Source organism: Epinephelus fuscoguttatus, linkage group LG18 (genome assembly GCF_011397635.1).
Source record: "Epinephelus fuscoguttatus linkage group LG18, E.fuscoguttatus.final_Chr_v1".
NCBI lineage: Eukaryota > Metazoa > Chordata > Actinopteri > Perciformes > Serranidae > Epinephelus > Epinephelus fuscoguttatus.
Window position 1 is genome coordinate 36,932,334 of NC_064769.1, and position 16,741 is coordinate 36,949,074.

Sequence of the window (16,741 nt, forward strand, 5' to 3'; positions counted from 1 at the left end):
TATTCAGATAAACACTACCACTACTACTACTACTACTACTACTACTACTACTACTAATAATAATAATAATAATAATAATAAGTTTCCTTTTTGTTTAATTGATTTATTTCAATTTTATTTTATTTTATTTTTTGTATTGTCATGGCTTTAGTGTAGATAATCATTCCACACTCCGCCGCTGGGTGGCGGTACTGCATCTGAAAGCTGTTTACGACCCGCCAATTACGCCACACGAAGAAGACGCAGTCGCAGAAGGAGAGAGGCTGCGATGAAAACAAAACGTCGCACACAAATCACCTGTCAAATTGTAGCACCTGAAAGAAATTTGTGCCTCTCTGAAACCCAGTTTGCCGAAATTCAAACGCACTTTATAATTTAATTTACTTTAACTAATTAGATAGCTCGCTCTAATTACCGTAAAGAGTTACAGGTAAAGGTACCAAATATACTAGCTAGCTAGCGTTAGCTGACAGCTTAGCTTCTGCAGGAAATTCTGACGTAGCTTGAGTTTAGCAACAACTTCCAAAAGCCAAAACAATGGCGGACGATTATGAATTCAGCGATGACGCGACCATGATGAGGATGGAAGAAGATGGAGAGGCAAACAGTGATGACCCAATGTCTGCGGCCGGGGACTCTGGCCCGATGGGGGGCGAGGCCGAGGGATCGAGGATCGACGCCAGTAAAAACGAGGAGGATGAGGGGTACGGGTACACTACACTGACCTTACAGTTTGTATAGGGGTACGGGTACACTACACTGACCTTACAGTTTGTATAGGGGTACGGGTACACTACACTGACCTTACAGTTTGTATAGGGGTACGGGTACACTACACTGACCTTACAGGTTATATTTGAGGGGTTCGGGTACACTACACTGACCTTACAGTTTGTATAGGGGTACACTACACTGACCTTACAGGTTATATTTGAGGGGTACGGGTACACTACACTGACCTTACAGTTTGTATAGGGGTACGAGTACACTACACTGACCTTACAGGTTATATTTGAGGGGTTCGGGTACACTACACTGACCTTACAGTTTGTATAGGGGTACGGGTACACTACACTGACCTTACAGTTTGTATAGGGGTACGGGTACACTACACTGACCTTACAGGTTATATTTGAGGGGTACGGGTACACTACACTGACCTTACAGTTTATATTTGAGGGGTACGGGTACATTACACTGACCTTACAGTTTATATTTGAGGGGTACGGGTACATTACACTGACCTTACAGTTTATATTTGAGGGGTACGGGTACACTACACTGACCTTACAGTTTATATTTGAGGGGTACGGGTACATTACACTGACCTTACAGGTTATACTTGAGGGGTACGGGTACACTACACTGACCTTACAGTTTGTATTTGAGGGGTACGGGTACACTACACTGACCTTACAGGTTATATTTGAGGAGTACGGGTACACTACACTGACCTTACAGGTTATACTTGAGGGGTACGGGTACATTACACTGACCTTACAGTTTATATTTGAGGGGTTCGGGTACATTACACTGACCTTACAGGTTATACTTGAGGGGTACGGGTACACTACACTGACCTTACAGTTTGTATTTGAGGGGTACGGGTACACTACACTGACCTTACAGGTTATATTTGAGGAGTACGGGTACACTACACTGACCTTACAGTTTGTATTTGAGGGGTACGAGTACACTACACTGACCTTACAGTTTGTATTTGAGGGGTACGGGTACACTACACTGACCTTACAGGTTATATTTGAGGGGTACGGGTACACTACACTGACCTTACAGTTTATATTTGAGGGGTACGGGTACACTACACTGACCTTACAGGTTATATTTGAGGAGTACGGGTACACTACACTGACCTTACAGTTTGTATTTGAGGGGTACGAGTACACTACACTGACCTTACAGGTTATATTTGAGGGGTACGGGTACACTACACTGACCTTACAGTTTATATTTGAGGGGTACGGGTACACTACACTGACCTTACAGGTTATACTTGAGGGGTACGGGTACATTACACTGACCTTACAGTTTATATTTGAGGTTTACTCGTACACTACACTGACCTTACAGTTTATATTTGAGGGGTACGGGTACACTACACTGACCTTACAGGTTATACTTGAGGGGTACGGGTACATTACACTGACCTTACAGTTTATATTTGAGGGGTACGGGTACACTACACTGACCTTACAGTTTATATTTGAGGGGTACGGGTACACTACACTGACCTTACAGGTTATATTTGAGGGGTTCGGGTACACTACACTGACCTTACAGTTTGTATAGGGGTACACTACACTGACCTTACAGGTTATATTTGAGGGGTACGGGTACACTACACTGACCTTACAGTTTATATTTGAGGGGTACGGGTACACTACACTGACCTTACAGGTTATACTTGAGGGGTACGGGTACATTACACTGACCTTACAGTTTATATTTGAGGGGTACGGGTACACTACACTGACCTTACAGTTTATATTTGAGGGGTACATTACACTGACCTTACAGTTTATATTTGAGGGGTACGGGTACATTACACTGACCTTACAGGTTATATTTGAGGGGTACGGGTACACTACACTGACCTTACAGTTTATATTTGAGGGGTACGGGTACACTACACTGACCTTACAGTTTGTATTTGAGGGGTACGGGTACACTACACTGACCTTACAGTTTATATTTGAGGGGTACGGGTACACTACACTGACCTTACAGTTTATATTTGAGGGGTACGGGTACACTACACTGACCTTACAGTTTATATTTGAGGGGTACGGGTACACTACACTGACCTTACAGTTTATATTTGAGGGGTACGGGTACATTACACTGACCTTACAGGTTATATTTGAGGGGTACGGGTACACTACACTGACCTTACAGTTTATATTTGAGGGGTACGGGTACACTACACTGACCTTACAGGTTATACTTGAGGGGTACGGGTACACTACACTGACCTTACAGGTTATATTTGAGGGGTACGGGTACACTACACTGACCTTACAGTTTATATTTGAGGGGTACGGGTACACTACACTGACCTTACAGGTTGTACTTGAGGGGTACGGGTACACTACACTGACCTTACAGGTTATATTTGAGGGGTACGGGTACATTACACAGACCTTACAGTTTGTATAGGGGTTCGGGTACACTACACTGACCTTACAGTTAAGCACGTACATGTGTCCTTATCTGCATTATGAGTTATGGTGTACTCTTGCTGTTTTGTCAACAGGAAGATGTTTGTAGGAGGGCTCAGCTGGGACACCACTAAGAAGGACCTGAAGGATTATTTCTCCAAGTATGGTGAGGTTGTAGACTGCACATTAAAACTGGACCCCATGACTGGCCGTTCAAGGGGCTTTGGCTTTGTGCTCTTCAAAGAACCGGAAAGTGTTGACAAGGTACTGTCCTCCTCCCATGAGCAGTGTTTACATTTTAATCAGAGTACATATAAAGCCACATGCACAGTACTGATGTATCATGCAAAATAAAGATTTTCATAGGGATTTAAAGGTCCAGTGTGTAGGATTTATGGGTATTTATTGGCAGCAATGGCATATAATATTCCTAACTATGGTTTAATTAGTTTACAACCATCTGAAGATAAGAATTGTTGTGTTTTCGTTAGAATGAGCCATGTATATAAACGTCTCATTCAAAGGTAACAAAACACGATTCTTATTTTGAGGTGATTATACACTAGAGAAAATATTCTTATTTTATTCCATTTCTGCCAACATATCCCCATAAATCCTACACACTGTACCTTTGATATTGCATTACTGCTGTATTTTAAGAATCTGTGCTAGTTTTGCGTATTTCAAAGCAAATTGGATGCTTAGCTCTTGGACTTTAGTGCAGTAGCAACACATGAGAGGCATAAGCTGGGGCTAAATCAGCAGACAAAAAAAAGCCAGTTATCAGCTGTTACCAGTTTCTCAAATGGGATCATTTGCTGCTTGTCTCTGTTATAGATCATTGTAAACCAAATATCTTTGAGTTTTGGACAATTTTTACTATTTTAATATGTCACCTTGAGATTTATGAACCTGAGCTGTAAACTTTTTTGCATTTCCAGGCAGCTAATAAAATAAAACAATTAATTAATGAACTGACAAAATTAACTAGCAGATTCATTGATAATGAAAATAGTTAAAGCTCTACAATAAACTAAAAAAAAGGTAATCCAGTCTGATTCTTTGGCTAACAACAAATAAACATCCATTGCATTTGGGCTCAGTTGTGGATTAACACTTAAAAGATTATTTGTCTGACCCTATTGTTGATCGATTATTTTGCTTTGAAGGTTGCCACACAGAAGGAGCATAAACTCAACGGAAAGGTCATTGACCCCAAAAAAGCCAAAGCCATGAAGAGCAAGGAGCCTGTAAAGAAGATCTTTGTCGGCGGTCTCTCTCCAGACACTCCTGAGGAGAAAGTCAGAGAGTACTTTGGTGCCTTCGGAGAGGTGAGATTGGCTTTGAGTTGGTGCTGTGGCTTTTTGGGATCACATTTATCCATTTTATGAATTTCTCTCCAGTGTACATGCATGATAAATAATCAGTGTTTTCTACATTTGTTGATGACGTGAACAGGTGGAGTCCATTGAACTTCCCATGGAGAACAAAACAAACAAAAGGAGAGGCTTCTGCTTCATCACGTTCAAAGAGGAGGAGCCGGTGAAGGCCATCATGGAGAAGAAGTACCACAATATCGGACTAAGCAAGGTACACGCTGTTTTTTCTTTTTCTGTCACATATTATGACTTATATAACTGATACATGATGTGTCTGTGGGAATAAATCAACTTAATTGGTGTGTCTTTAGTGTGAAATAAAAGTGGCAATGTCCAAGGAGCAGTACCAGCAGCAGCAGTACTGGGGAGGCAGAGGTGGATACTCCACCAGGTCTCGAGGAAGAGGCGGTGGTGAGTGCTGAGAATGTTTGCATTAAGAGTAAGGTGGAAATAATGCACCATTTAAATCCTTACTAAACAGTAAGTTATTTGGAATAAGAAAATAAAGTGACGACCAACTTGACTAAATTGCAGTCATTTCTTTAAAGGAGTAGTTCAACATTTTGTGACATAAGCTTATTCACTTTCTTGCTGACAGATAAGTGGGGATATAAGGGGTCTTAAAATAGTCTGCTCAAGATATTTTTTATTTCTGTTCCTTTGATTTTCAGTCTGCTTATTTTTTCCTTTGAATTTGTGAAAAAATGTGGATGTTAGAGCAAAACTGTAGGGCACATAATTGGTTTCCGTAGAGCATGTCAGCATAATGCATATAGCCTGTAACGATAGTGCTCATTTGTTACTTTAAAATATGTAAGATTGCACAGTCTGGTTTTTCTGTTTACTTGCACCTATTGCAATTTGAATGTGACCACCTCAGAAGCTTTTGAACATGCTCCCTACCTCAAGAAGAAGGTAGAACCTCAAAACTACAGGTAGTTTCTATCAGGTTTTCATCCCTCCGTAAAGATGTGCACCTTCTTATGTTGGACACTAGAGGCATCTAGGGATGTTCCTGGCCACTAATTTCCCTGTCGACTAAACGAAAACTTTAATTAAGACTAGTCGACTAGCCTAAAAAAGGAAAACTCTCAGAAAACAAAATTTCGAAATTTATCACAACTTATTGTTAAGTGTTTGAAACATTGCCCCAAAACATATTGTGTGCATTAAGAGCCCTTTGAAGCCTTTAATCACAATCTTCAACCACTAAAATAACATCTAAAATAAATAAACTGCCTCTGAAATGTGGGGCACATTGAACCCTGCAGACTATCTGACAGAAATGATAGTAACTCACTTTAGAGTTAATAAAACAACTAAATAATAATTAAATTCCAGCTGAAATGAGAGGCATTTGGCTCTGTGCAGTATGAATGTAAACCTGCACATTATCTCACAATAACTCACTTAAAGTTAACAAATAATATAACGTCTCCATAAAGATAAAATGCTGCTAAATTCATTTTCTAGATCAAAGTGCTGCCAAAACGCGCTGGTTTATGAGAGGACATTTCTCTAATTTCCCACCGCGCTGTTTTAAAACTCCAGTCTAATCGTTGAGACGTCTAATCGCACACATCCCTAGAGGCATCATCCGTATATTTACAGATCTACAGACACCAGTCACATACACGACTGGAAATGAGGCGTAATAATGAATGAAAGAGACCTGATCTGAGTATTTTGAAAACCAGTTTTTATCCCAGAGTCATTACTGCACTCAATATGAGCACTTTGAACACACTGTGATCTCCTGTGCAAAATGATCGTATCACCTGTGGGCGTAATGTGCAGTGTTTTGCCTTATATGTTTTTTTACTTCCTTTTTATAGTCATAATGTATTCATCTTTTGTTCTCATGCTTTTTATTTGGCTCTTTGCATTGGAAAGGGTCGCCACCCAATTTCGTTGTACTCGTGCAATGACAAAGATCTGTGTACCTACCTACCGACCAACCAGCAATAAGCACATGGTTTTGAGGCTGAAAAAATAAGTTTTAACTGCTGTGAGGTCGTGCGACAAGAACTGCAGTGATTTGATTAAAACCCTGTTTAATTGCAGGTCCCAATCAAAATTGGAACCAGGGTTATGGCAACTACTGGAATCAAGGCTATGGGAATTATGGCAATTATGGTTACAGTAATCAAGGCTATGGGGGATATGGTGGCTATGACTACCCCGGGTACAACAACTATTACGGATACGGTGACTACAACAGTGAGTTGACCCAAATCTCATTATTCCATTTTTTCTCTAAACCCTTTTGAAATGATAAAAATGACTGTAATCAGATTTTGTACCACGCTCGTAGATCAATCTGGTGGATATGGCAAGTCGCCACGGCGTGGTGGTCACACCAACAGTTACAAGCCGTATTAACGGAGGAAACTCATCTTCAAGTAGGTATGTAAAGACAGAAATACACCTCTTACTTTAAACTTTAAAGTAGTTATATTTAATTTGCTGTTTGGTAACATTATGTATAATTTCCTCTTGTAAATTTCTTTTTCTCAGCACCCTCAAGTGCTTTACAGTAGTGGTAACATAGAGGCTACACTCTGTGGCGATTATTTTAACAGCCGGCCTTCTGCTGCCTCTTTTGCACCTTCTTTTTTTTTTTTTTTTTAAACTGTAAAGTTAACAGGTAAAGTACTGCTACTACAGTAAATGGATGCCAAAGTTAAGGATGTGCAAGGAAACAGAAAAGGAAGTATGTTGTCTCCTAACTCTGACATACCTTGTTTGTACCTGCCAGCGGAGCTTCCTTGCAGGCCATGAGCTGACTCCCAGATACTCTCAGGGCCCGCTCAATGCGGACCGGGTACGAGAAGCATACGCTCTCGAATGCTGCCATTTGGTATGGTCTTACAACATCCTGTATCAGCATTTCTAAACTAAACAATATGGGACACGTCCAGCTTTGTCATCTTTCTTTCCATTTTAATTTCTTTGCAACTGTTTGTAATGTAAAACTTAAAATATACACATGTAATTGTCATTTTTTCCAGGCCCTTACTCCCCCACAAGTAATGATTATAAATATGAAAAAATAACTATTTGCTTTTCAAAGGATACGTACAGCTTTCTCTGGACTTTCCAGTTCCTATTGTTAATTTATATGCATTGCTAATCTTATCTAAAATGCTTGTTTCTTTATTTAGCTCTTGTAGGCAGTAGTCCATGAGCTAAAACCTGGTTCGTATTTGGACGAGACTGTGTTGGGGGCATAAAGTGCTTTTACTTTGTGTAAATGTATTGCTCTGTTTTGTGTTACTCACAGCGATGGAAAAGACTCCTCTTTTGTTAATTTTCCTGTAACAAATTTTCCCTTTTAATAACCTTTTGTAAAACAAGACGTTTCCAGCATGTAATGCTTTCTTTAATGTGTATTTTTGACCAATCGAAGGTTTCTTTCATTTAGTATTTTGACGTCTTCGATTTATTGTACCTCAGGATTTCTAGCTTATGGACTAACTGTTTGTTTTTTAACTGTAAAAGTGTTAAAATAATTGTTCTCAGTTTGTTTTTTCTTATGTTTTTAAAACATTGGACATTATAAACACGGGGGATTCCTGTTAATTTTGTGATATGACGGTTTTTTATTCATCTATAGCTGATTTGTTTTTGTTTGTTTCCCATAGGTGTCAGAGTGATGACAGGCGGCAGTGAGCTGGTGGAGCGTTGGCCAGACAGATGATGGTTCCCAGCAAAGATCACTAAGCTGATTGTTAAAACAAAACGAAGAGCACTTTGACCTACAGAACAGTTCCTCCCATATTTACCCAAGTATTTGTTGTATCTTAAAAACGTTTTGGTGTTTTGCATTTATTTAGATTGCTGCACAGTTTGAGCAGCTTGCGTTCCTCATCCCTCCTTGTTTTTGTATTTAATGTTCTCAAATGCTATTTGTGGATTTGCTTCATTTATTTCATAACTGAAATATTAGCTTGGTTGCAACAGATCACACATATATCCAGTTTTGTGGTAGTGAAGAATGCCTGAAATGCGTTGTTGCAGTTTATCCTCTTTATCATAGTCATCAGTCATATATTACATATGTTATTACAGAGTTCGACAGTCATAAACACACAGTATATACACTTAATTGGACATGAAATGTGACAAAATAAAAATAATAAATGCTCATTTGGATTTGTGATCCTTTGTGAAATATTACAAGTACGTGTTCATGACTGTTGGAGTGTTGAAAGAAGTATTTCAGCCAAGTTTATGACAGTTTGCACGTCTGAATTTGAAGCTTTACGGCAGAGAAACCGAATCAGTAAATCACGTATCCTTTGAATTTCCATAAATATATCTTGTCTGTTTGAGCTGAAATGATCAGAGACTCTCATGAGAGCAATTAAAAAGCCCAATAAAAGAGGGGTGAGCTTTATCCGCTGTCGTCATTGTTTTCAGTCCTGAGCTGGTGAAGGAGCACAGATCGGATTTTAAATAACACCCGTGGCGAAGAGGATGATGAGAACGACGATGATCACCACGATCACACCAATTATAATCATCATTTTAATGTTCTTCCACCAGTACTTCCTGGCAACCCGTGTGGATGTTCTCTGGAACGAGTCAGCCTGAAACGAAACATAAAGGAAACCTGATAAAACATGGATGGATGGAAGAAGTACCCAGATCCTTTTACTGAAAGGGGAACTCCACTAATTCTACATAATAGTTTTCATAGGTCGTGCAAATGAAAAAGAAAGATGAAAACTGCCTTGTGATGTGAAGGGAAAAAAAGCCTTTAACTTATTATAGTGACATACTTTCCCGAAATAATGACCTGGTATGGCAGAGTTAAAAGAGACATTCTCAAAATAATGACGCAATATCTCAAAATAATAATTTAGTATTGTAAAATTAAAAGAAACTTTTCAAAATAATGATCCAGTATCTCAAAATAATGACTTGGTATTGCTAAATTATGACATTATCTTAAAATAATAATTAAGTATTACTAAATTAAAAGAAACAAAATAGTGACATAGTATCCCAAAATAATAACGTAGTATCGAAATAATCATGATAACGTAAAAATAAAAGACAATTCCTCAAAAAAATGACATAGCATCTTGAAATAATGACGTGGTATCACAAGATAGAAATAAACTCTTAAAATAATGACATAGTTTCTTGAAATATTGACGTGGTATTGCAAAATAGAAAGAAACGCTCTCAAAATAATGACAAGTTTCTCTAAATAATGATGTAGTATCTCGAAATAATGACGTCGTATCCCAAAACAATAACACAATATGTCAAAATAATGATTAAGTAACAAAAAATAAAAGAAACTTTCTCTAAATAATGACGTAGTATCTCGAAATAATGACTTGGTTTCAGAAAAATTAAAATAAACTGTCAAAAAATTGACTCGGTTTCGTAAATTGAAGAAACGTAATAAAAATAACAACACAATATCTCGATATCTTAATACAATTAAAAGAAACTTCATCAAAGTAATGACAAAGTAAGTGTCTGGAAATAATTACGTGGTATCACAAATTAAAAAGAAACTTTCTCAAAATAGTGACTTGAAAATGAAAAGAAACTTTCTCAAAAAAATAACAGAGTATCTTGAAATAATGAAATGATATGACAAAATTAAAAGAAACTTTAAAAGAATCTTTGTCTAAGTAATGACTCAGTTTTGCAAAATTAAAGGAACTTTCTCAAAATTAGGACACAATATCACAAAAGAAACTATCAAAGTAATGACACAGTGTCTTGAAATAACAACTTGATATCGCAAAATTTAAAGAAACCATCTCAATCTAATGACTATCACAAAATAATGATTTAATATCTCAAAATAATAACTGAGTTTCACAAAATAGAAAGAAACTTTCTCAGAATAGTGTCATAATATCCCAAAATAATGATGCAATATCTCAGAGTAATGACTTGGTACGGCAAAATAATGACTTATCTCAAATAATGACTCAGTTTTGCAACATAATGAGAAACTTTAAGAAAAAAAAAATGACATTTGCTTAAAGCAATGACATAATATTTTGAGATACTAAGTAATTTCAAGATTATTAAAATACGATTTTGAGACATGTTCCTAATGTCTGGCAATATGACGTCAATATTTTGTGATAAGTGAGTCATTATTTTGAGAACGTTTCCCGTTATAATGACCAACAGGATTTATTTTTCCCATCACATTGGCAGCAATGGGCTTCCATACTAAGGAGTATCACTGCACATGGGATAAAAGTTTTATAGAGCCTTAAAGGAACACCTCACTTATAAAATGATCTTTAGTAAATTAGGTAGTCCTGCTATGTTACCTTTAACTTATAAAGATAATGTTTATTTTGCATGCCTCCACTGAAAACAGCAAAGGTATTGATTAATTAATTGACTGGTGATCATGTTTAACAACAGCAAAACAATATTAAAACATCTGTTTACATACTCTGACACAGCTTGTGCAGGTGTATGCTCAGTACTTTTTTACACATGCATTTTCAGTAAATAACCTAAATATTGGAGTCTGGCTTTGAAGAGAGTATAGATAAGTTTCACTTCACTTAAGTTTTAAATCACAGTATTTAAGTGAAAATGCAGTGTCACCAGATGAATCTGAGGGGTCGTGAGATTAATAATTGGTCAGCAAGACAAAAACACAAAGTTCTGATACACACATTCATTTTTGTTTGTTGGACGTTTCTGTATTATTTGAAATATTGTTAAATATTTTGTTTAGTTTGACCTCTTTGGGCCTCAAACAGTTATTAACATGAACTTATCTGGGAAGTTCAAAGGGGAAATGTCTCTCTGATGAACTCATAACATGACAAAGGGCCCCACATAGGCATGTCTAGGCACGACTGTATTTTATCAGCTTGTGGTGTGTTTTTTAATGTGAAATCTTAATCTGAAAAGTATGGCAAGTAAAAAAAAGTACAATATTTCCCTCTGAAATGTCGAAGAGTAGATGTATAAAGTAGCAGAAAATGGAAATAGTTAAGTAAAGTATCTGAAAAATTGTACTCAAGTACAGTAAAGTTACTTTCTACTAATGTAAAACACATTTTTCAAACAGACTTGTTGCTTTAATGAAAACCTTATCTATAATCACAGGGTCAAGAGTTCACACTGTGGGCCGCCATCATTATCAGATACTTACGGACGCCTGCAGGTCGTCAGTCTTGCCGATGAGATCATCTAGTCTGTCCCCTCGCTCCAGCACTTTGCTGATGTTGTCTTTCAGGATAACTTTCACCTCGTTGACCTGACCTTGTACCTGCTCGAGTTTGGCCGACGAGCCAGGGGCCGGCGACTGAGAGGTTGTGTCAGCCTGAGAAAAATATGCAGGGAGGGAAATTGTTCTATTTTTAGTCAGAAACTAAACCATCGCACCACCAGTGAACCACACTGAAAGTGAAACGAAGGAGCAGAAACCTCAAGTCACAATTGTAAATGACCAAATTTCACTTCTCACAAATGTGTGAACCTCTAAAACCCATCAGACGTGTCAATGTCAGCTCACACTTTGCTGTTAAACGTTGTTCAAACTCCTCACAGATCTTTGTTTTAAATTCTAGTAGAGATTCCAAAGTTACTAAAAACGTCAGAAATAATTTTGGGGACAAAAATAAAAAAAAAAAGTTATGTACTAGACATCAAGAATATTTCCATTTAATGGCGTCTTTGGGTTGAATATTTGAGCTGGTGTAATCCTCACATACTGTAGCTTCAGTGAACGTAGAATAGATGTGACAGTACGTTTCCATGACATTAGAGAAAATAGATTTTTTTGTGTTAGCTCCACTAAAACTGGACTTTTAAAATACATGTAGGCTAAACATGTTAGCGCGACTGAAATCGTACTAAATCTGGCCGAGGCGCTCTGAGCATGCTCCACAGTTTCCGCCCCGGGCTTTGACCCGGAAGTCCAATAGCATTAAATGTGTAAGAGAAGAATAATAAGAGAAGAATAAGCCAGTAACAACATGGAGAAATCTACATCCAGAGCCGTGACTTTTTGGACGGACCAAATGTACAGAGCTGTAAAGTTGTCCACCATGGTAGCAGTTAGCAGCTAGCTAAAAGTAGCTAACTTGTTTGTCCATTGTTTGGTCTGTGATGTAATAGGTCAACAGGAAAAAGGTCCAATACTAACAAGCTGAAAGGGGGCATATCTCCACCTATCCTAGAGGAGTCGCACATACTTGGCTCAATAAATGGGTTCCCCTCCCGTGCTTGTATACTGGGACAAGGACAGTAGGCCAGTTAAATGGCCCAGTCAAGCTGGAACTGTAGCTCCACTTCACTGTGACTGGAAACGTACTGATTTTCATTTAGTAAATAATAACATTTGTCCAATCTTAAAGGGTAACTTCTGCTATTTGCTCGTGTTTCTTTGTCTAAGTAAGGCAAGTAAAGGTTGCAATGTAATCACTTACCATCAAGTTACGTCCATTAAAATGTTTGTTTTTGCCACTGACAGGCTCATATTGTTATTCTAAGTGTCTGGCAACATTATGAAAGGATCCCTACAGAGACAGAGCTTTGTGTTAAAGAGTAAGATCCTTTTTGTTTAACCAGAAACAGCCCTGAAATCACCGTCACCAAACCCACCAGACTCCATTTAAAAAACAGTAATTTTATCATCATATAACACACTTCATTCAAAGTCGATAGAAACAAAATAAAACTCACAGAAAACATCTCGGTTCGTCTATTCTCTGTTCCAACAATCACCAGCTCTGGTTTGGTTTAAATTAACCCTTAACTCACCCAGTTAGATGTGACAACATGCTGCCTCCGTATACGCTAAAATTAGTCTTTATTTAAATGGAGTCTGGTGGGTTTGGTGATGGTGATTTCAGGGCTGTTGCTGCTTAAACTAAAACGTCTATTTCTGTAGGGATCCTTTCCATAATGTTGTCAGACACTTAGAATAACAGCCTGAGCCTGTCAGTGACAAAAACAAGCACTTTTAGTGTGCAAATGCCCCAAGTGGTTACATGTGGTTCTGTTTTGTGGCTGCCGGCTGCAGCGGTGTCTCAATACTCGACCAGTCCAGGTTGAAACATACACAAGTTACCCTTTAGAGCTACATAATGGGAAAGGGGGCTGTTAAAGGGATAGTTTGTTTTTTTGGAAGTGGTGTTGTATGAGGTACTTATCCATAGTCAGTGCATTACATACAGTAAATATCAGTCAGCACGCCTCCAGTTTCGAGAAGCAGGCTGGAGTCTGACAGAGAAGCTAAGCTATTTACTCCTGTGGAGGGGTCAGCAACTAAATGTACTTTAGCCACCTAAAAGAATCAGTATCAGTGTAAGTGTATGCTATATTTAGACTGTTTGCATCACTTTACCCTGCTGTCAGACAGACCGTTTCAACTGGGAAGCTGTTCAGTTCCCCATCTATGCTCTTGTCAAAGCCACCAGACTCCACTGAGAAAAACAGTAATTTTATCTCACTGAACAGGAGAGCTGCTCGTCCCACCACTGCTTCAATCACTTAGTTCATTTGTGTCATTGTGTGACTTCGGTGAAACTGAACTAACCGTTTTAAACACCAAAGTCACAAAATAACACAAACAAACCAGCTGATTGAAGCGGCAGTAAACCAGCAGCTCCTGTGTTCAGCAGTGTTAAATCACTGTTTTTCTCAGTGGAGTCTGGCTTTGAAGAGAGCAATATAACAGCTCCATTTTCTCATTGGAAATCACTGTCTGACATTAAAGTAAAGCAGTGAAAACACTCTAAATATAGTCCACACTGAAACTGATACTGACTTTTATAGGCAGCTGAGATATGTTTTTGTTGCGGAGCTCGTCCACAGCAGTACATTGCTTACTTCCATGTCGAACTCCAGCCTGCTGTAGGTAATACACTGACTGTGCATAAGTACCTCAAACAAGGACACTTAGAAAACATCTGAACTATCCCTTTAAGAGGTTTAAAGAGGTAAAACTCCAGCAGCAGTTGTACTTTAAAGCACAACTTTATTGTAAGACTAAAGGCGTGTGGCCGTCATCAGGGATGTTAAAAGGTTAACAGGAAAAGAGCGCTATCAGGTGTGAGTCAGTTTACAGAGGCCTGTGTGTGTGTGTGTGTGTGTGTGTGTGTGTGTGTCACATGAAAACCTCAAGCACAAAGTAAACCTGGTAAACACAAAGTGCGACATGGATCAACCTACAGAGATGATTTTAGATGATATCAAGATGAAAAACAATCGATTATATTTAAAATATGCCAACAATATTTAACTTAAATTTAAACTGGGGTGTATAAAAAGTCACCACTCACCATAGCAGCTCTGTTTCTCAGTCACAACCAAAATATAAAAACAAAAAGCCTCCACAAAGTCGTCTTATCCAGTCCTGCTGCTTACAACAAACAAACACAGATCTGAGCTTCTTGTGACTGTATGAAGTCACTCACTGAGAGCTGAAGGTTGCACCTTCTCCTTAGTTACTCATTAACCGCCTGTTGCCTCAATCAAAGTCTCATTGGCTCAACAGGAGCCGGTCTCCGTCGCCACAAAGACCTCTAGTCGGATCATGAACATGCAGTACTTTCATTTCCTGCTTTTCATGAGCTCTGCTTCCACACATTCATTGACTATTTTTATCCCTGTGGTTTAGTTATTGAAGACAATAAACAACACATTTCAGTTTAAAACATGTATCTTAAGTTCTGTGTGTGTGTTTACATACCATCAGCTGCTTTACAACGAATCCAGACCGGTGTTGAGCAGATGTGTCAGGGCAAAGGGCTCTGCTTTCAACAGAGAGATAATTTGCAAGGCAATAAAGCAGAGGTGAAGTCACTGTGTTGCTTCACTTCCTCATCCTGTGTTGTGCAGCTTGTTTCAGCAGCCGCTGACAGTTTGCAAATAGGCTTCATCCAGGCTGTTTGGAAGCACGAGGGTAGCTCTGGTTAGCACCCAGATTCAAGAGTTAACACTGTTTCACTTTTTAAACATTTAACGTGATATGTACAAGAAGCATATCTCATTAGTATAAAAAGAAATATGACACCACCTACCAGCAGTCTGTTCCTGTGCTGCCATGATTAGTGCCTCTGTGCTGTCTCTAGTCCAGTGTTTTTCAGACACTGGTGAGAATTCTTGATGTCTGCCACTTCTTCAGTCTGTCTGTGGTACATGCCGTGCAGGGGCTTGTCCCTCCATGATGGTTCCTCCTCCTCCTCTGCTGCCTGAGGTATTCACTCAGCAGCTCATCTTTGGGGGCCATCTTCCTGGTGTCGTCCTGGATCTTGGTTGTTTGGTACTGGACAGAGGCTCTGACCCTCACCAGTCCTTGGCCCCCCTTGTTCTGCTTAGTGTACGGTCTCAGGATGCTGGACTAAGTGTACAGTCTCAGGATGCTGGACTAAGTGTACAGTCTCAGGGTGCTGGACTAAGCGTACGGTCTCAGGGTGCTGGACTAAGCGTACGGTCTCAGAATGCTGGACTAAGTGTACGGTCTCAGGATGCTGGACTAAGTGTACAGTCTCAGGATGCTGGACTAAGTGTACAGTCTCAGGATGCTGGACTAAGTGTACAGTCTCAGGATGCTGGACTAAGTGTACAGTCTCAGGGTGCTGGACTAAGTGTACAGTCTCAGGATGCTGGACTAAGTGTACAGTCTCAGGATGCTGGACTAAGTGTACAGTCTCAGGATGCTGGACTAAGTGTACAGTCTCAGGATGCTGGACTAAGTGTACAGTCTCAGGGTGCTGGACTAAGTGTACGGTCTCAGGGTGCTGGACTAAGCGTACGGTCTCAGAATGCTGGACTAAGCGTACGGTCTCAGGATGCTGGACTAAGCGTACGGTCTCAGGGTGCTGGACTAAGCGTACGGTCTCAGGATGCTGGACTAAGTGTACAGTCTCAGGATGCTGGACTAAGCGTACAGTCTCAGGGTGCTGGACTAAGTGTACGGTCTCAGGGTGCTGGACTAAGCGTACGGTCTCAGGGTGCTGGACTAAGCGTACGGTCTCAGGGTGCTGGACTAAGCGTACGGTCTCAGGATGCTGGACTAAGTGTACAGTCTCAGGATGCTGGACTAAGTGTACAGTCTCAGGATGCTGGACTAAGTGTACAGTCTCAGGGTGCTGGACTAAGTGTACGGTCTCAGGGTGCTGGACTAAGCGTACGGTCTCAGGGTGCTGGACTAAGTGTACGGTCTCAGGG

General features: G+C 39.4%; 2 protein-coding genes across 7 annotated transcripts; one reads left to right on the forward strand and one right to left on the reverse strand.

The window, feature by feature from the left end:
- Positions 1 to 225: 225 nt before the first annotated feature.
- LOC125878696 (heterogeneous nuclear ribonucleoprotein D0-like) lies at positions 226 to 8,707 on the forward strand. Of its 5 annotated transcripts, none has more exons than XR_007447769.1 (9): positions 226 to 704; positions 3,275 to 3,443; positions 4,349 to 4,510; positions 4,638 to 4,769; positions 4,870 to 4,969; positions 6,623 to 6,778; positions 6,853 to 6,964; positions 7,317 to 7,418; positions 8,203 to 8,707. XR_007447769.1 is itself a non-coding variant. In XM_049560086.1 (8 exons), the coding sequence occupies exons 1-7, from the start codon at positions 538 to 540 to the stop codon at positions 6,938 to 6,940; spliced, it is 954 nt and encodes a 317-aa protein (XP_049416043.1). In that variant the 5' UTR covers positions 226 to 537; the 3' UTR covers positions 6,941 to 6,964; positions 7,317 to 8,707. The 5 variants fall into 5 exon arrangements, 3 of the variants coding, with proteins under 3 accessions (XP_049416043.1, XP_049416042.1, XP_049416044.1); XR_007447768.1 differs by having other exon boundaries at positions 6,873 to 6,964; XM_049560086.1 differs by having other exon boundaries at positions 6,873 to 6,964; positions 7,317 to 8,707.
- On the reverse strand, positions 8,570 to 15,408 carry si:ch73-234b20.5 (uncharacterized protein LOC449923 homolog). Of its 2 annotated transcripts, none has more exons than XM_049560103.1 (3): positions 15,261 to 15,408; positions 11,715 to 11,885; positions 8,570 to 9,150 (listed from the first exon to the last, which is right to left on the reverse strand). In XM_049560103.1, the coding sequence occupies exons 1-3, from the start codon at positions 15,261 to 15,263 to the stop codon at positions 9,013 to 9,015; spliced, it is 312 nt and encodes a 103-aa protein (XP_049416060.1). In that variant the 5' UTR covers positions 15,264 to 15,408; the 3' UTR covers positions 8,570 to 9,012. The 2 variants fall into 2 exon arrangements, with proteins under 2 accessions (XP_049416060.1, XP_049416059.1); XM_049560102.1 differs by lacking the exon at positions 15,261 to 15,408 and adding an exon at positions 14,851 to 15,063.
- Between the last annotated feature and the right edge of the window lie 1,333 nt (positions 15,409 to 16,741).